Source organism: Nanorana parkeri, unplaced genomic scaffold, assembly GCF_000935625.1.
Source record: "Nanorana parkeri isolate BGI_ZX_2015 unplaced genomic scaffold, ASM93562v1 scaffold590, whole genome shotgun sequence".
Classification (NCBI taxonomy): Eukaryota; Metazoa; Chordata; class Amphibia; order Anura; family Dicroglossidae; genus Nanorana; species Nanorana parkeri.
In genome coordinates this window covers 898497-916175 of record NW_017306858.1, presented here as the reverse complement: position 1 = coordinate 916175, position 17679 = coordinate 898497, and the positions used below count along the sequence as shown (strand labels likewise).

General features: G+C 39.3%; 1 protein-coding gene across 1 annotated transcript in view; it reads right to left on the bottom strand.

Annotated features, from left to right (window-relative positions):
- The window catches only part of LOC108792007 (solute carrier family 22 member 15-like), a 217932-nt gene that overhangs the window by 13896 nt on the left and 186357 nt on the right, over positions 1-17679 (bottom strand). The window contains exon 11 of the mRNA XM_018562674.1: positions 588-740. Coding sequence (XP_018418176.1) covers positions 588-740 — 153 coding nt within the window. The remainder of the gene's footprint in view (positions 1-587; positions 741-17679) is intronic.

The following is a 17679-nucleotide window of genomic DNA, read 5'->3' as shown; positions in this document are numbered from 1 at the left end:
TTACCGTTTAATTCTCATTCTTTAGAATAGTGTCCAGTAAACTTTAACAGATGTGTATACTTATTTACTTTTGCCTATAATTATGATCATGGAAAATTGTTTACATCTTGCAAAAAAAAAATATTATACTTCTGTTCATTATACTTTTGTTCAAAGAACAAAATTTTAGGACAAACATGAATCTCTATAAACGGGAAGCTATACATTTAAATATATTTAATATTTAGCAATTATAATATATTATAAAATGCTAATGCAACATAAGAATAACCAAAATAAGCAACTATATTATAAACCAATTACAAAGCTTGCCAAATATACATGAAAATAGTGGATCTGAACTTTTATTCTCTTTTAAAGTAAGTATTTAAGTACAAAGTTCTCTTCAGGCATAGTAATCTATTCCAAGAATAATGCACCGAAAACAATAAAACTATTTAGGTTGGAGCTGTGAATTTAAAACAGAGAGCTGGTGTTGTTAGAGATGTAGACACAGCAGGCTGTATAGGAGAAGTACTGAAATGACACCAGATACATGTCAAGCCGTCGTGATAATGCACCATTCTTTCTATCAGTTGATGTCTTACCTTGTTTAACAATTGGTATGCATGAGGCTGTAGGTCTTCAATGCACTCTGCAATTGGCTTATTAAGTGTTTCTGGCAGTAACAGACTCAGGATTCCTGCTGATATGCCGCTGATTCCAAATGCCATGAATGGCATTGATGGATTAAGGGATTTCTGGAATGGAAATTGCAGAAAGAAATGGAACTCAAATTATATCATGCATACCAGTACAGAGGTTTGCTTTCATTAACCAAGTAGGCCACCAAGGGAGCTTTCACAAACCCAAAATCTTAGAAACCGAGAATCATCGAGAAATTGCAAAATGTACCCATACTAACATTTCAGTATAGAAGAACATGAGAACATACTGTAATACATTTCTTGCAGCTCTTATTCCATGCATCTTTGCTGTAGATCAGCACAATTTTGTGAGCTCTCACACTGTTGATACTGGTTTACTTTTCAATTATTTTACTTCTGGTCATCATGTTCGAAATAACTTGTTATTTTATTACAAAACTGCCATTTGGTTGTTTTTTTTTCCTTTCGGTTGCCTAGGCTACAAAACAATAGCGTTAACCTGTGCCACCCACATTCCTTGCTGGATATAAAAAAAATGGTTGATTAACCAATGTGATCTTTATATGGGCTGTCAAATTTAAGCAGTCCATATGCTTGTTGCATTTATGGAGTGTGGGCGTAAAAGTCTGTAGCAGGTTCTTATTATGCATGTCCCTTGCTCATTACCGTTGCCCTTTTGAAGAGCCAAATCATGTACAACAAATACTGATGGGAATAAATGCCACACTTACCCACAACGATTGGCATGCTGTGTGGAGTTTACAAAGCAGAGACTGAAAACATTCCTTTGTAATGAAGTTGTGCAGCAGTCTTCTCATACATTATGAATACATCAATCAGGTTATTTCTCATACCAATTAGACAGGAAAGTACCACTATTAATGAAATCAAAATTAATCCTAATTGGCCGCTGCCTAAAAGATTCAACTCTCGCACTGCCTCATTTGTCTAAGGAAAAGCAGATTGCACACGTCCATGCCACTGCCTTGTGAAAGGCTAAATATTTAGAATATCTATTATATTTAATGCCTTTATTAAAATGTATAAATGCTTATTTTAGTACTTGCTTCAATTAATACTTTTTAAGACACAAGCCTACTGCCAAGATTAGTAGCTATTTATCAATGTTTTCACACAACTTTTCACTCATTTTCACATTAGATTCCATTTGTGTGAGTGAAAGTTGGGTGAATCTTGTGTGAAAACAATGATAAATAGACCCCATAGTTTTTATTTTAATATAGCAACAAAATTAGCTCAAAAGAACATCAGTTTCCCTTGCTATAAACATCTGGCCCTCTTGTGGTCAGGTTTACAACTACCAAGTGTGCTTTTTTTTTAAATTTCGGTGATTTTTCCTTAATATAGTAAAAAAATAAAAACCCCAGTGGTAAATAAATACCACCAAAAGAAAGCTCTATCTGTCCCCAAAAAAGGGTATAAAATTCATTTCAGTACAGCGCTGCATGACGGAATAAATGTCAGTCAAAGTACCGCAGCGCTGAATACTGAAAAATGGCCTGGATGGGAAGGGGGTTTAACACCGCGGATGTCAACTGGTTAAAGTACACCAGACATAAATTATGTAGGTTGCCATTGCTGAGCTCTTGAGAATGCTAGTTCCTTGGCTGTCATGCGGATGCTAACAAAATCAGAGTGTGCTGATTTACTGACTCAAAAACTTACTCAAAACATGTACAGAGAGAAGGAATTCCAAAATGTCTCTGACACTCATTGACAACATGCTTTTTTCCGGGTCTGCAATTAACCCCTATTAAAGCCAGTCAGGCAATTAGCATTTTCAGGAGGATGAGAGCTTTGGCAGCTCCCATACTTTTCTCAGGACAAGGTTATATAAGTTTTTGAGTTCACAGAGGAGACATAGAATTCTACTGTATATAGTGATAAAATGATCTTGAAGAGAGGCTGGCAAACTGAACATCTATTAATACATAAAAATATACATTTTGTCTATGGGCAGGGCTGCCATTAAAAATGTCCGTTCAACTTAAGGTCAGGGCTTTTGGCCGCCTCCCCCCTTCCCCCACCCACTGCTACCATTACACATAACCCTATCTCCGAATGTGATAAATGTCTTTATTAACATTAATTTCAGCGTTATAGTAACTGTGTTCCCATTCCAGAATTTGCAAGGTTGGAGAAATTACATTAAAGAACTCTTTTAGTTTGTAAGATGAGCAGTAGAGCAGTGCAGAGGGTATGGCAGCAGGCATTGTTTGTAGGAGAGGTGTGGATGGTATGAAGATGAGCAGTATGTGCAATAGAGGAGTGCAGAGGGTATAAGAGTGGGCAGTATGTGCAGGAGAGAAGTGCGGAGGATATGACTCTGGGAGGTATCTGCAGGAAAGCAATGCAGAGGGTATGATGGCAGACAGTATGTGCAGGAGAGCAGTGTGTAGGGTATAGCAGTGGGCAGTAAGCGCAAGAAAGAAATGTAGAGGGTATGATGGGGGCAGTGTGTTTAGGAGTGCAAAAAGTATTACAGCAGGCAGTATGTGCAGGAGGGGGGTGTAGGGCATAACACCAAGCAGTATGTGCAGAAGAAAAGTGCGTAGGCTATGGCTGTAAGTAGAATGTTTAGAGCGGGAGTGAAGAGGTTATGAGTGCAGATATTATATGCAGGAGAGGAGTGTGGAGGGTATGGTGGCAGTCAGAATGAGCAGGTGAGTTTGTAAGGTATGATATCGGGCAGGAGAGGCGTTTGCAGGCTATAACAGGCAGTATATGCAGGAGAGGAATCTGAACAGTATGACAATGGACATTACGTGTAGGAGAGTAGAGTGGAAGATATTTCAGCAAGTAGTATGTGCACAAGAGGAACATGAGGGGTATGACAGCAGGCATTATGAGGAGGATAGAAGTGCAGAGGTTATGATATATGACAGAATGCGCAGGAGAGGAGTGTATAAAGTATGATACAAGGCAGTATGTGCAGGAGAGGAGTGCAAAGGGTATGACAGTGGGCAGTACATTTAAGAAAGGAGTGTATAGAGTAGGACCAATAGCAGTACATGTAGGAGAGAAGTGCAGAGCCTCTAACTTGGGTAGCATTTTCAGGAGAGGAGTGCAGAGTCTATGACCATGAGTAGCATGTTCAGGAGATTGCAGGGAATTGCAGCGGGTACAAGAGCAGATAGTATTTGAGAGGAGCATGTCAGGTTTAATATTGTTCAGGGTATGACAGCAAATAGTATGTGCAGGATAGGAGTGTGGAGGATATGAAAGTGAGCAGTATGTGCAGGAGAGGATTGTGGACGATATGCCAGGCAGCTGTTTCGGATGTGGAACTGCCGGGTGGGCGACATGTTATCAGGGAAGGCAGGATTTGGCAATAAAGAGGAATAGAAGAAGGAGGAAGAGAAATCACTACTGGAGGCAGAATTCCTTAGTGGCAAAATGAAACTCATTTGAATATTATTCTCAATGTATAATAAAATTCTACTGAGAAAACAAAACCCTAACTTAGCTTTAATACTAATTAAGGATTGTTGACAAATACTTTTTGCAGGGTGTAATAACAAAAAATGTCTTAAGCCTGTCCCTACATTATGGTAGATTCATTCAGCATAGCCACTGCCAACACTGTTGTAGTACTACTTTCCTCAGCTTCACTTCACCATTACAATAATACATCCCCCGGCTGCACCATTATAATATATCATCCCTCCACAGCACAACTATTAATACTACATACTATGGCAGCAGCAATTATTACTAAATCTAGTGGCAGCAATGCTATATATAATTGATACACCAATAGTTATCAGGTCAGTCCCCCAGCATTATTGCATTACAATGTCTGGGACACATAGGGAATCTTTATATATACAGTATATTAAATAAAATTCATTTTTTAAGCTCATTAAAGCAAAATACGTCCCTCTCCGGCAGAAGTGTTTCAATGTAAGCCTTTCTCCATGTCTAGCACATGGATATGTCAAAAAAGGTTGATGTCTGACTGAGAGGCTGTTATACTGTTTAATGAACTAAAGCATATAATTTTTTTATATATATAATGCAGGATTTGCTGTGTGCTATTGTGTAGGAGCCATTATGATTTTACATATTATGATACCACCATAATAATATGACGTTCATTGGCAATGCATCCTTCTACAACAGTTTAAAAAATTACATTGGTTCCCGATCATTTGTGGGGATCCCAGCAATGACAGCTAGAACAAAGCACTAGCAGCCTTGCAAAAGGTTGGCTTTTTGTTCTCACAGGGGTAAACCTATATTAATATACAGATTACAGGCAGGAGGAGGTTAAAGCATTAAAGAATTAGTTGGTAATTAAATAAACACCCCCCTTACCTGCCTTTTTTTCTTTTTTGGGGGGATATACTTATGTGGGCCTACAACAATTTGGTAATTGTAGACAAGGTATGATTTGCCTTGTTGCAGTTTTGTTTAGGCAGCATTGCACAGGCACAGCTGATTATGCACTGAGAAGCAAGGGTAAATTTATCTTCAACAAAGTGGCTTGTCTTGCAATTACACATATTGTTTAATGAAAGTAAAGTTCTACTTTAAGGAAATGATACAGCCATACGATTTAGTCATCAAATAAAACGGTAGAGCCATAACATATAATGTTGACTTTAAATATGCCTATACCACTCTCTGACCAATGACAAATCTAAACGATAAAATATCCCATCAATGATATCTAGTTTATTTTATGGCCCCATCAGAGTACCAGTATGCTGTTTTCACATAGAGCATAACAATGACTTTACTTCATGTGTAAGGATTAGAGAAGCACTGTGCATGCGGCATAATGAAAACATTTGTTACACTGTGTTATAAGGTTCCAGCATCTGTTAGACAACCTTAAGAGGAATGTGTCAGATTAAATGTAAAAAGGTAATTTAGCTTTAGATAATGCAAGCTCCCTGCAAAGTCTTTATTAAAGACCTCAGGGGTCTAATTGGCAAAAAATATATAAATTTAAATTGCTATTTCACTGAACTACTACAGTGAAATTAGATTATGTTGGTTATTCAAATCCTAGTGCTTAGGAAATAAGTAGATCATCCTCTAGCAACCCTACTGTTAACTACAATTTCTATCATCCAAAGACAGTTGCCGATTAAGGATGATGAGAGTTTTTTTTTTTTAAACAATGTGCAGATATGTTTTAATACTTTACTGGCAAATCCTGACTGGTACACAACTGTATACATGTAAGCTAAATGAGCAATGCAAACAGAGCAGGCTATTTATCGTGGGGAAGTAATTATGTTTTGAAAGGGTCTCCTTACTGCCTAAAGCAAGGCTACATCCAAGTTATTAAGAGACAATCTGCTCATAATTTATTCTTTAGTACTTTTCATGCTAATCTTGCCATGGCAAGCCACTGTCATATTTCATTTGAGCCAAGCAGAGTAAGAAGATATGTCAGCGACCCTACATAATAATAAACTCAGTTAACATAAACACTCTCTCTTAGGGCTTGTTCACACCAAATGCAGACCAGATCTGCATGAGTTTCTGCACACGCAGTGCAGTGTGTTGTACCGCGTTTTTGCAGCGTTTATTTTTTTAAAACAAATGTAAAAAAATAAAAATAAATATATTTTTTTTAAGTTTCAAATGGGCTTTCAGTGCGTTCCAGGGCGTTTGCATGCGTTTTTGATGCGTTTGCATGCGTTCCAGAGCAGGTAAAATAGGGCGTGCTGCAGTTTTTTTTACATGCTCTGGATCTGAACGCTGCGGTGTGAACTAGAGCTCAAAATACCATTGGAATACATTGGGTGAAGTTTTGATCCGGTTTGTAACTGTTCTGCTCCTGGAACGCTGCTGTCCATGATACTTCTGGGGGATCTCTCACTGCACTGATCTACAAAATCGATTAGTTGCCCGATTAATTTTTTCCCCTAATCAATTGGTTGCATAAAAAAAATATCAATCTCTCGCCCCCCCAACTAATCGATAATGAGAATAGTTGCCAACTGTTCTCGTATACGATTATTAGCGATTTAATTGATTAGTTGTTGCAGCCCTATCTCTCACCACTCAAGTTTAGTTGTAAAAAGCTAGAGCTCCTCTTAGAGTTAGCTTTTCTGGGACTCTACTGGGGAGTACATCCTCCACATACACCAATGAAATCTGTACCACAGAGGCCACATCTCCTGCTGCCACCTAATACCAAGGCTCATTCCCTTTCACTTAGGCTTTCCACCAAAATTGTTGCCTGGAATTGTAAGCAGCATGTAAAATCATTGAACTAACAGTATACTACCACCAGTATACACAGGATCACAATGTTGCACGAGGCACCATTGAAGGAAACCCAACTAACAATACAACCTGTCACTTCACCCTAAATAAGTGGTAGGTTCTCTTTAATACAAAAGGCAACAGCCTCATTCCTACCTCCTGAAGTAAGGTGCCATAGACTTAATTTTTACATAATGCTAAGCTCATGTAAACTGACAATAAAAGAAATGTATATAGTACACAGTATATATATATATAAGAATAAAAATAAGCTCTAAACATCCAAGTACTATATCCAAACTATCTTCAGGTTGTTTAAATGAATGATGAGAAGTATTCTATAAACTATATTATTGCAGCAATGATTATCCTAAAAAAGTGTCCTCCATTGTAAATTAATACAACAGGTGTAGAATAATGCAGTGCTATGCTCCATTAAAGTGAAGCATTGAAGCCACGGGAGCCCTTAGGATATACAGGTCTACAAACCCATCAAATCGTTTCCAAGCAGCAGGGGGCTCACAGCATGATTGCCAGCTTGGTATGCCTGATGGAAAAATAATCATTATTTAGGGGATGTCAGACATGTGGAGGGAGGGAGGGTGGTGAGAACAGTGTGGAGAAGCTCTATGAATGTACATACTGCCAGTTATTTCATTTTTTAAAACAGCTGTTTGAAAGAGGTATGCTATTTCAATGCAATGTTCTTATAGTCATTAAGAGACTGAGCCGGTCACATTTTAAAGAACACCTTTGTGGGTGTAGTGAAAATGAAGGTGCTCCCGGCAACATAGTGATCCCCCAGGCACTTTACTTTTCTTAAAGACAATTACCTGTACTATTCTGTGATAACAGAATATCAAACATTGTAGTAAACTGATGGCTTTTGTTTTTTTTAGCTGTAGCCTGATCATGTAACCTATACTATACTGTATATGCTTTCTGTTTATTCTAATTAGTTTGCCAAATGCTACTCTATCTTGCAGGCGGGTGGGCCATACAACAGTCTCATTTACTGTTATGGCTAAAGTTATGATACTGGTATAACTCAGTGTTTTGCAGATTTTTCTAATTTGCAAATATAAATGGTAATAAAGTAAGCTAATGAAGTCAATAAATACAACTTTATTCTTTCTCATGTCTCTCATGGGGCTTTGAGCGATCTCTCATAAAAGTCATGGTCATAAAAGCTTTGGGGAGAATAATTGGTCCCTAGAACCCCCGAGAAGTTGTTCCCCTTTCATCTTCCATACTGCACCTTAAACGCTTTACACGACTTACATCGAATTGTACATGGATTCTAAGGGTCCTTTAACACTGTCCTGTCAGGAGGAGATCCGTGTCACCGCTGTGACATCCATGTCCATCCATTTTTCCCCCTCCATGTTGTGATGGAGGAGAAAACTCAAACGATCGGACCCTATGCTGGTCTATGGGGAATTGGATGTAAACGGACTTGTTTTTCCAGACCTGGCCAGAGTCTGGAGCAACCAGATGTAAACAGACACCCGTATGTTAAGATCCGGCTGCCCATAGACATACATTGGGCATCTGATTAGGTCTGCCTGAAAAACTGACAGGTGAACGTGATTGGGCCACCTGTTTGAAAGGGCCTACGTGTTCAGGTGGAAGAACAGCTGTGCTGACAGCAGTGTTTTTAAGGGTCTTGCAAAGAACACCACAGAAGTAAGCGTTACGTCTGCAGTTCTTTATATTTATACTCCATAGGATTTTTGAAATATTTTTCTGTATAATTTCGGTTTGCTCTCTATCTCTTTTTGGTTCTGACGTCCTGGTGGACTCGTCACGTTACCCAGGCATGGTCTACTATTGTCACCATCACACAAACAGCCTTGGGAAATGCAATGCCGCCATTATCGGGGTGCATGTAGACAGGAAGTGGCTTCAAAAAGGCTGCAGCAAAACAAAGTATAATGAAAAACTGAAAACAAGTTATTTATATAAAAGTTAAATGCGATTCTTAGGGTGTATATCTACTTTAATGTCCATTGCAGGATTAGGCAATATGTCTCTCACTGCTTAAGCGGACACAAACCACAATATAACCTGCCAGCTGGTTACAAAAAAAAAAATTACAACTTATAAAGCATTGGGAGGTGTTCATTTGTGTTATGCCAAGAGTGTAAAAAATTGAACTACAGTAAAAATGAGTAACACTCAAATAAGGAACATTTTCAAGTAATTTATTTTTTTTAAATTCAGTATCCTGCACTAGGAGCTGTTATTTCAACAAAAGTGTCCCTTCCAATTTTCTGCAAGAGGTAACATCAAGGTCAAGGTTCGGAACAAGCTTTTAGCACTCAGGACAAGCTAAAAAGTTGTGAACTTTCCCTTAGGGCAGTCGTGGTCAACTTAGCAAATATAGGGGACCAAAATGCAGTCCTGACATATCCATAGGGCCCCACAAAAGATTAGTATTAAGAAAATTTGTGTTGCATTAATGAGCAGTAAATGTAATTTTACTGTACATTACATGTGCAATGCAGTGCATGCATTGTGATGCCATTAATTCTGACTGGCACCCCAACGCACTGATACAGTACTGGACAATGCACCTGCCCTGCAGCACACCACAACGCACGTGTCACGTGTTGCATTAAAATTTTTTAGCGTGTTAATGTGTGTTGCCAGCCCATTTAAAATAAATGGACTGCCTTAACGCAACATTTGTTATTACACCGTAAAGATGTGAAGAGGCTCTTATGTAGTTCTGCATTTACAACCATCAATTTAACTCATAATATTTTAAAGAAACTCACATTGAGTACGATGCGGTTTTTGTTTAACTTTCATCAAGTTCTTTGTTAACTATTTTCCAGAAGGGCAGGACTGACCAATTCTGCAGGGCCCTATACAGGCAGATCCCCTCCTAACAAACCATGGGCTGTACAGAAGGCCAACTTCCCCCATAGCTGGGGGCCAGAGCTTAGATTGACAGCCTCTGCTCTTAGTACAAATTGACCATGCACTGGGATGTGGCCGGTACTTTGGGTGCCAGTGTGTAGATAACAATCAGCAGCCTGCACACTGGCAGCCTCTGTTCACATATTAAATGCAGGGGCACTGGGATGCAGCAAGCGCATCAGGAGGTGTTTACCCAGTGCGCAGTACTCTGTATATATAAATATATTTATTTTGAGAGGCACTGAGTGGCAGAATTGGAAACAGTGTGCATATGTGAAGTACAGGCTGGCAGGATTGGAGGATGATGTGGACACGTCACCTAGGTTTCTCACCTACATATCATCAGAACTGATGACTGATATGGAGGAAACAAACACGTTGTTTTCTCAGAATCCTATTGAGTTTTGCCCTATTGAGGCTTTGCAATAGCCTTGGTGGTGATAAGGCCCCATTCACACTTGTTAAGCCTCACAAATTGCTGTCACATGGGGAGCCCAGAGCCATGTGAGCTATAGCTGGGTAGATTTGTAGATCACACATGGCTTTGCTTTTACACTGCCTAAATGGTGCGTGGGTGGAGTGAAAGGATAGAAAAAGTAACATGCCCCCTAGTGTCTGCTATTGTTAGCTGACTCCAGACTGAGCATATGCAACCTTAAAGGGTATCTAAACTCAAAAACGAAATTGTAATAATTTGTAGCTTACCAATCCTTAAATATGGTGTCTGCATTTGTTTTCTTTTTTTCACCTAATAATATAGGCAGGAACACACTTCCTGTCTTAGGGTGGCTCCACTCTATGGAGGAGCAACAGAGCCACCCTTGGAAAGCAGCATTGTCACCCTATGGAGAGGGTAGTGTTAGATTCACTAGCAGATGTAGATGGACTTGACTAACAAATTAAATCCAAACTACAGCTAACACTTTATAAGCAATTACAGCAAAAACTTTTCTCCCTTCTAGGATAAAGGTGTTATATAAATGAATAAAAGCTGACCACTGTAAGCACCCCTGTTGGTGTTTAAGGCAGTGGTGGCAAACCTTGGCACTCCAGCTGTGCCAAAACTACAAATCTCAACATGCATCTGCCTCTGGGAGTTATGTCTGTGGCTGTCAGAGCCTTGCAATGCCTCATGGGACTTGTAGTTCCAAAATAGCTGGAGTGCCAAGGTTCGCCACCACTGGTTTAAGGGTTATTAAACCCTCCGGTGTTTTTGCATATATCTACTGCTACTGTAGCAAGCAGTAGATATATGCAAAAAGTGTAAAAAAAAAAAAAAATGCTTTAAAAGCAGTTTAAACTTACCTGTGTCTTCCCCGCGGGCTCCCTTCCGAAAATGTGAAAATTCTCGGGCAGCCGCAAAGCATCTTGGGGCGAGCACATGCGCAGTTCACATTTTCGGCCGGGAGACGAGGAGAGACACAAGGTAAGTATATTGTCGCGTGCACCCGCATGCAGACACCGTGGGACAGGAAGTGCCAGCAAGGACAGAGGAGTCAGCGATGGCTCGGAGACACGCAGCAGCGCCGGAGGGACAGATGAAAACGACAAGAAAGAAGAGGAAGATCGAATTAAGAGACATCATTTAAGGTTAGTCCTTTAATTAACATTAGGGGGAAGGAAAAATATCTTTGACTTTAATGTCACTTTAAATGGTTTGTTCAAACCCTCTATCTGCTACTTTTGCTGGCCAGCTTGGTCTGTTAAAGGAAGTTGAAAAATAACAGAGTTATTGGCCAGATCGCTAGGTGAAAAAATACAGGAAAAAAGCCTAAAAACAAAACTTATGCAGCCACCCCCATCTAAGAACTGCTAATCTGTAAAATGTTTGCTTTTGGGTTTAAAAATGCTTTAAAGTGGACTGTTACCCTATTTTACTAAAAAAATCACATCAGCATTCAGCTCTGCAGATTTAAAATCACCTTACATTTATCAGTTAAACACATTTGTTTTTGCATTTACTTAAAAATAGTTTATCTACCTCCTGGTCCAGTTCTGACACATATGCTGTAAGTGCCAAAGCGTTGAATCCTGGGAAAAAAATTGCTGGGAAATCTCATCTGTAAGTACATTACAGGAAGTTGGCTTTTGTTAGACGTACAGACGAGGGGTGCCTGCCTCTTCTTCCGGGTCACTGTGAGCTTTTTACTGTTGTCTGTATCCTCATTAGAAAGATTTAATCTCACTTCCTGTCCTTGAGACAACAGGAAGTTGGAGGAAATCTACCCCTAGGAAGGGAAATTCACTCCTGTAAGAATTATCATGGGAAAAAGTTGTCTCCACTGAAGCTTCATCACCAATCCTTGTTTATACGACAACCCAAAAATTTCAAAATACAATTGTCACAGGGACAGAAAGTGAGGTGAAATCTTCTGAACAGGGGCACACACAGCAAAACAAATGTTACAGGGGGTTAACCCTTCCCTATGCTATCCAAAACTTAAAAAAACATTTTTGGCTGGCGTTACACTTAAAATTGTTTACCTGTTCCAACTTACATACAAATTCAACTTAGGAACAAACCTACAGTCCCTATCTTGTTTGTAACCCGGGGACTGCCTGTACATGGAATTAGATATGAACCAGATACACTGCCTACCAACATTTACACTGTCCTGATAAGACTGTGTCTTAGTTTTACCAAACATCTGTACATTGCATCTGACAGGCCCGCTTCAAGCTATGAATATCTAGTGAGGACTTGATTTAGTTAAAGAAAAAGAATCTTCCCCCATTACAGTTAACATAAAGCAACCTTGCAGGGAGCCCAGGGGCTACATCTGCGCTATATAAAAGCACATACAAGCACATATAAACCATAAAAACAAAGGGAAGATGTTTCTTTGTAGATGATGAAGCAGAGTGCTCACCAACTGTGCTTTTTTTGTTCTATTCGAAAGTCTCTTTAAAGAGATGAGAAAAGTTTTATTGTGGCAGAAAAAATATTTTAGACTTCGGCAGAAATTGAGTATTAAGAAAGGAATAACAATATATTTTTATATTAATCTAGTGAGACAAACCTGGGATACTGTAATATGCCACTAATGCAATAAAGAGCGGTGTTTTGTGCCTTACAAGTGACAGCAACAAAAAAACAACCTGCTTCATTTGATCTCTTTCCTTGTCACCTGTCACAGATGATTTTGATCACACTTTGTTGTCATTTCAGTCAGAGAGACTTGGTTTGATACATGAATCAGCAGAGATTAGCAGATATCCCGGTGTGTGAAGCAATATGGTATTCAGACAAAGCATTTGCAGAACATGCAGTTTCATCCAGCGGCCCGTCTTTCATATATAACTCCAAAGTTTTAAAACTACTTATGCTCTTTTCTTACAGGAAGTTATAACAGTATGTGGTACATGCTTATTTCTTTTTTTTTTCCTATTTGGATATTTTACATTACTTCTTTTACTTTTATAAATTATTAATTTTACAGTTAAACATTTAATATGGGATGCTTAAATCACTAAAGTTGGTCCTGTTGGCTCGCAAAACACCTGAACAATGCCTGTATCCAATCAGATTGTTCAGGTATTTTGACAACAAGTGGGGCCGACTAGCAAGGTAGTGAAGCTTGGCCCAGCAGGAGATTTCTCCATCCACACAGCTTAGCGTAGATGGAGGAATCTGTTGCACTTTTCCCATCTGACCATAGAAAACCTGCATTTAATCTATAAGTGTATGGCCAGCTTTATGTTGCAGATCATGCTGGGCCAAGCACTGCCTTTCTCAGACCTCCAGAATACCACCTGCTGGCTGCAATTGGAAAAAATAATCAAATATTCTATCTGTTTATTTGACTAAAAGGAATGCTTTATGATAGACCAAATCAAGAACAATATTCTTGCCTTGCTTAGTGTTATGATTTTCGGGTTAGCAGTGTGCTTTTCCCATAGGCATCTCCTAAACGCTTGGTTAGAATTTCTTAAACTTTAGTCCCTTCTTTAAGTTAGACACCTATTACTACAGCTTTTGATGACAGGTTCACTTTATAGAGGTGTATTTACAAATATAAAAATATTGCATTTGCATACGAATATTCATAAGCTGTCCAGCAAAAGTGGCATGCAGAGCAAAACAGGCTTTTTCAAATGCCCCTCACCTCAGCAGCACATCTATTCTTCATTCCACTGTCATAGTTCTTCCAGTATGAAGAGACATATGACTCTCCATTTTCATGTGTAAGTGCTTGGTGACACAAACATTTTACAGCACACTTCCATATGCACCTTACTTAAAAAACTTGTTATAAATTGATTTGTGTGGTTGCCACAGTGTTTGTCCAGCTTTCTGCATTTGGTGTGGGGACACACTGAGGGCTTAAGCTGCGAGTGTGATGTTCTGGGCTTCTGTTGTGTCCTTGTGCCTTAAAGGAGGGGTGGGCTAGCTCCAGGCATACCTGCTCTTAATTTGTCCATTGCTATATATGCTCCAAGATGGAAGCTCTTAAAGATTGGGACCACACTACACAGAGGGGCCTTGCAAGGTAGTGTGGCTTCCACATATTTTGCAAATGTTGTGCAACTAAAACCTCTGTTTTTAACACAAATTGTTAGACAGTGTAAATATTTTTTTTCTTTGCAGGCTAGTTGGCAAGTGTGCTGGGCAACTTACTTTTAGGGCCCGTTCACAGCTCATCCAGTGCGTTCCAGCACAGTTCTGTGCCCTGAACGAACTTGATCGCATTAACATAGCCTCCTACGTTTTGGGGCGAGAGGTGGTGTGGTGGTGCCATTCATGTCAGTAGTATTTTTTGTGATTGCACCGTACTGGAACGAAGGCCAATGCTGTATCGCACATTCGGGTGGGGGCGAGAGACTGGTCTGTAGTGCCATTGACATGAATGGCACCACCACACCCCCTCCCGCCCAAGAACACCGGAGGCTATGTTCCAGTACGTTCAGGACAAGTAACCAAGCGGGAACGCATTATATATGTGTGGCGAGACTTTTGTGGGTTTGAGTACCACTGGTACTGGAGGTCTGAACATTTTGTTTCTATTTGCAAAACAGTGAACCATTCCCACACATTTCTCTAGAATCATTATACCCACGAGTGGTATTTAATTTTTAGACTCTTAGGATTGTAAATATTTGGACAATACTAATGACATCCAGTAGGGTGAGGGTATTTGGTAGGAGACACATTTGAGACCTCCTTGCCTATTTACACAACGCATTGGATGAGGTGTGAACAGGCCCAAAAAGCTAGTTTACAATTTATTGGTGGAGTTGCCATATTTTTTGTGCTTGCTGACAGTCTCAGCCTTGTCACCTAGGGGTGGGTGGACAGATAGTTATCTGTCATGTGCAAACTCCAGGTAAGGCGATTTGGAGCTTATACAGGAGTTTCTTTTCTCGCTACCTAGTTAAAAGAAGCAGTTGTGGAGGGATTGGTATGTAGGTGCTGCTGGGTAGTGTGGCATCAAAGAGAGCCTATCACTTTCCTTTGCATAGACAAAACACAGGTTCCCATTAAGCCATAATCTAAGCCAACAATGAACAGTATTGACATGTTGCACTGCCACCTTGTGTTTACAGATTTCAATACAGCTACCATATTTTAAAAGATCCCTGCAAAAAGTTACCTAAATGTGCAGATAAAGTTGTAGCATATTTAGTAACAACAGCATAATGCTTGTTTATAAATTAGGACATTAAAATTACTTCAATATCCCAACAGATTTAACATTTGAAGGTGCCTGAGGCCACTTCATTGGTTTTTGTAGATACATACATGCTTTCTGGTGCATGGGGGCTCACTTGTGCATCTTTTCTATTGTCTTGGGCCATAGTCATTGACTCCCTATGAAAACAGTGATGCGTTTATTTTGTTGGGATGTGGTAGCTTGTAAGTTAGAAGTCATATGGCTTGACAGCTCAAGTTTTTTGCATTAGGATCATAGTAGATAAAATAATGGTCTTGCAGTCTTGTTGTATTTACCTTGCATCATTTATTCCTTTTTTTTCCTTCTGACATGGGTAGGTGGTATGAACTATTATTGCAACTTGTTGCTTCTGATCAGCAGAGTGTGGTTCAGTCACCAGATCATAAACAGCGTTGTTATTCATGCCAATAAAAGGTGTGTTCTTGTACTGCAGCATGGCAATGTGTGGATCTTCTCCACTTTGGCAGCAAAATGCACAACAGTTTAAACAGTTAATCCAATCTTACAATCTGCGGATAGTTAGGACCACAAACTGTATGCTGAAAATCATAGGCTTTAGTAACCCACTTCTACAATTCTGTATCTAGAAAAAAAATGCTTTGCATTGCTTAGTGACAGGGGATATCAGGGTACTGAGATCATTTCCTATTGCAATCTACAACTAGAATACTGTTTGCAATGTCTAACATAGAAATATCTCATGCAACCCATTTGCTACTATAGTTGTAAGGGGCCTGTAGATTTCTTTGGGTTAGAAGTACGATTGCAAGTAAAGTGGGAATATCAGCCCCATTTCCTCAATCTCGGCATTTATTTCATGCCAGTAGACTACGTAGACTTTGCCAGTAGACAGTTACGTCCCTTTACGTAACTGTCAATCCAGTTCCCATTAATTTGGGAACAACCAAACTATTTCCTTTACAGATCAAATCATACACAATATGTTACTCTGCCACTGCTGGAGGAAATTAGCACTTTTTTGACCAGCCATTTACAATTACTTTTTTAGTGCTATTAAATGACATTGGTCATAGGGTTTGTGATCTTCCAGTTGCCTCATTTTCTTATTTGAAAGGAGAAAACAAGGCATAATTAAACTTGAGTCACCAAGGCTTCATTGGTAGTGCCTTTATCTTTAAGTAACAGCCTGCTAAAGCCATCAGCAACTGGAATGATTCCACAGCTATTGTCACTCTTATGAAAGTGTTTACAACCAAATACAATGGAATACATCTTTTGTTTTTGAGCTTAGCTGATCTCGCTGTCACTGACTTGCAGTCATAAATGACTGGTTTCTCTTCTTGCTACAGTACCGCACAAGCAGTTGATGCCTCCAAATAAGCCTCTTGTTTGGGAGCATAACCTGATTTGTCCCTTTGTTGACATGTCTATGGTGTGCTACAGCTTTGAACCAATTTATTGCTACCCTTACAATGCTTTATTGCTCCTGCTAAGTAATGGAATGAAAAGCAATTAACTCATGTTTATTGTGTGTCTTTGGTATGTCATGGAATAAAGCAAAAGAAAGAAAAGAATAAATTGTTGCATATGCTATGAATACATTCTAAAATGGCCTGGGCAGATATTTTAGTAACCCGAAAAAAAGATCATTAATAATTGGATCATAGTGCTAATTCAAACTAACCTTTCTGTAAATATTATCACACATCTTCAATCATGTAATTAATCAGCCTATTTAAATGAAGAAAAGCAGTCTTTCTGCTGTTATCATGTGCACCACTCTGAACATGGACCAGTGAAAGCACAAAAGAGAGAGTTGTCTGAGGAGATCAGAAAGAAAGTTATAGACCAGCAAGTCAAAGGTAAAAGCCATGAGCACATCTCCAAGCCACTTGATGTTCCTGTGATTAGAGTTGCAAATATTATTAAGACGTTTAAGGTCCATGGGAGTGTAGCCAACCTCCCTGGATGTGGCCACAAAAGGAGAATTGAACAGAAAGATAGTGGGAATGGTAGACAAAGATCCAAGAAAAACTTCCAAAGAGATATAAGTTGAACTCCAAGGTTTCTGAACTCCAGGTTGAACTGGTTCAGATCCCAGGAAGGTTTTTAGTCAATGGAAGCATATTCTCCTGGCATCTAAAGTGTTTGCTAGTTCCTGACTTGGTCAAGTTGGCTCTTAAATTCTACTTGCAATTAAATCTGTACTTAAAGAAATTGCTGGCCCC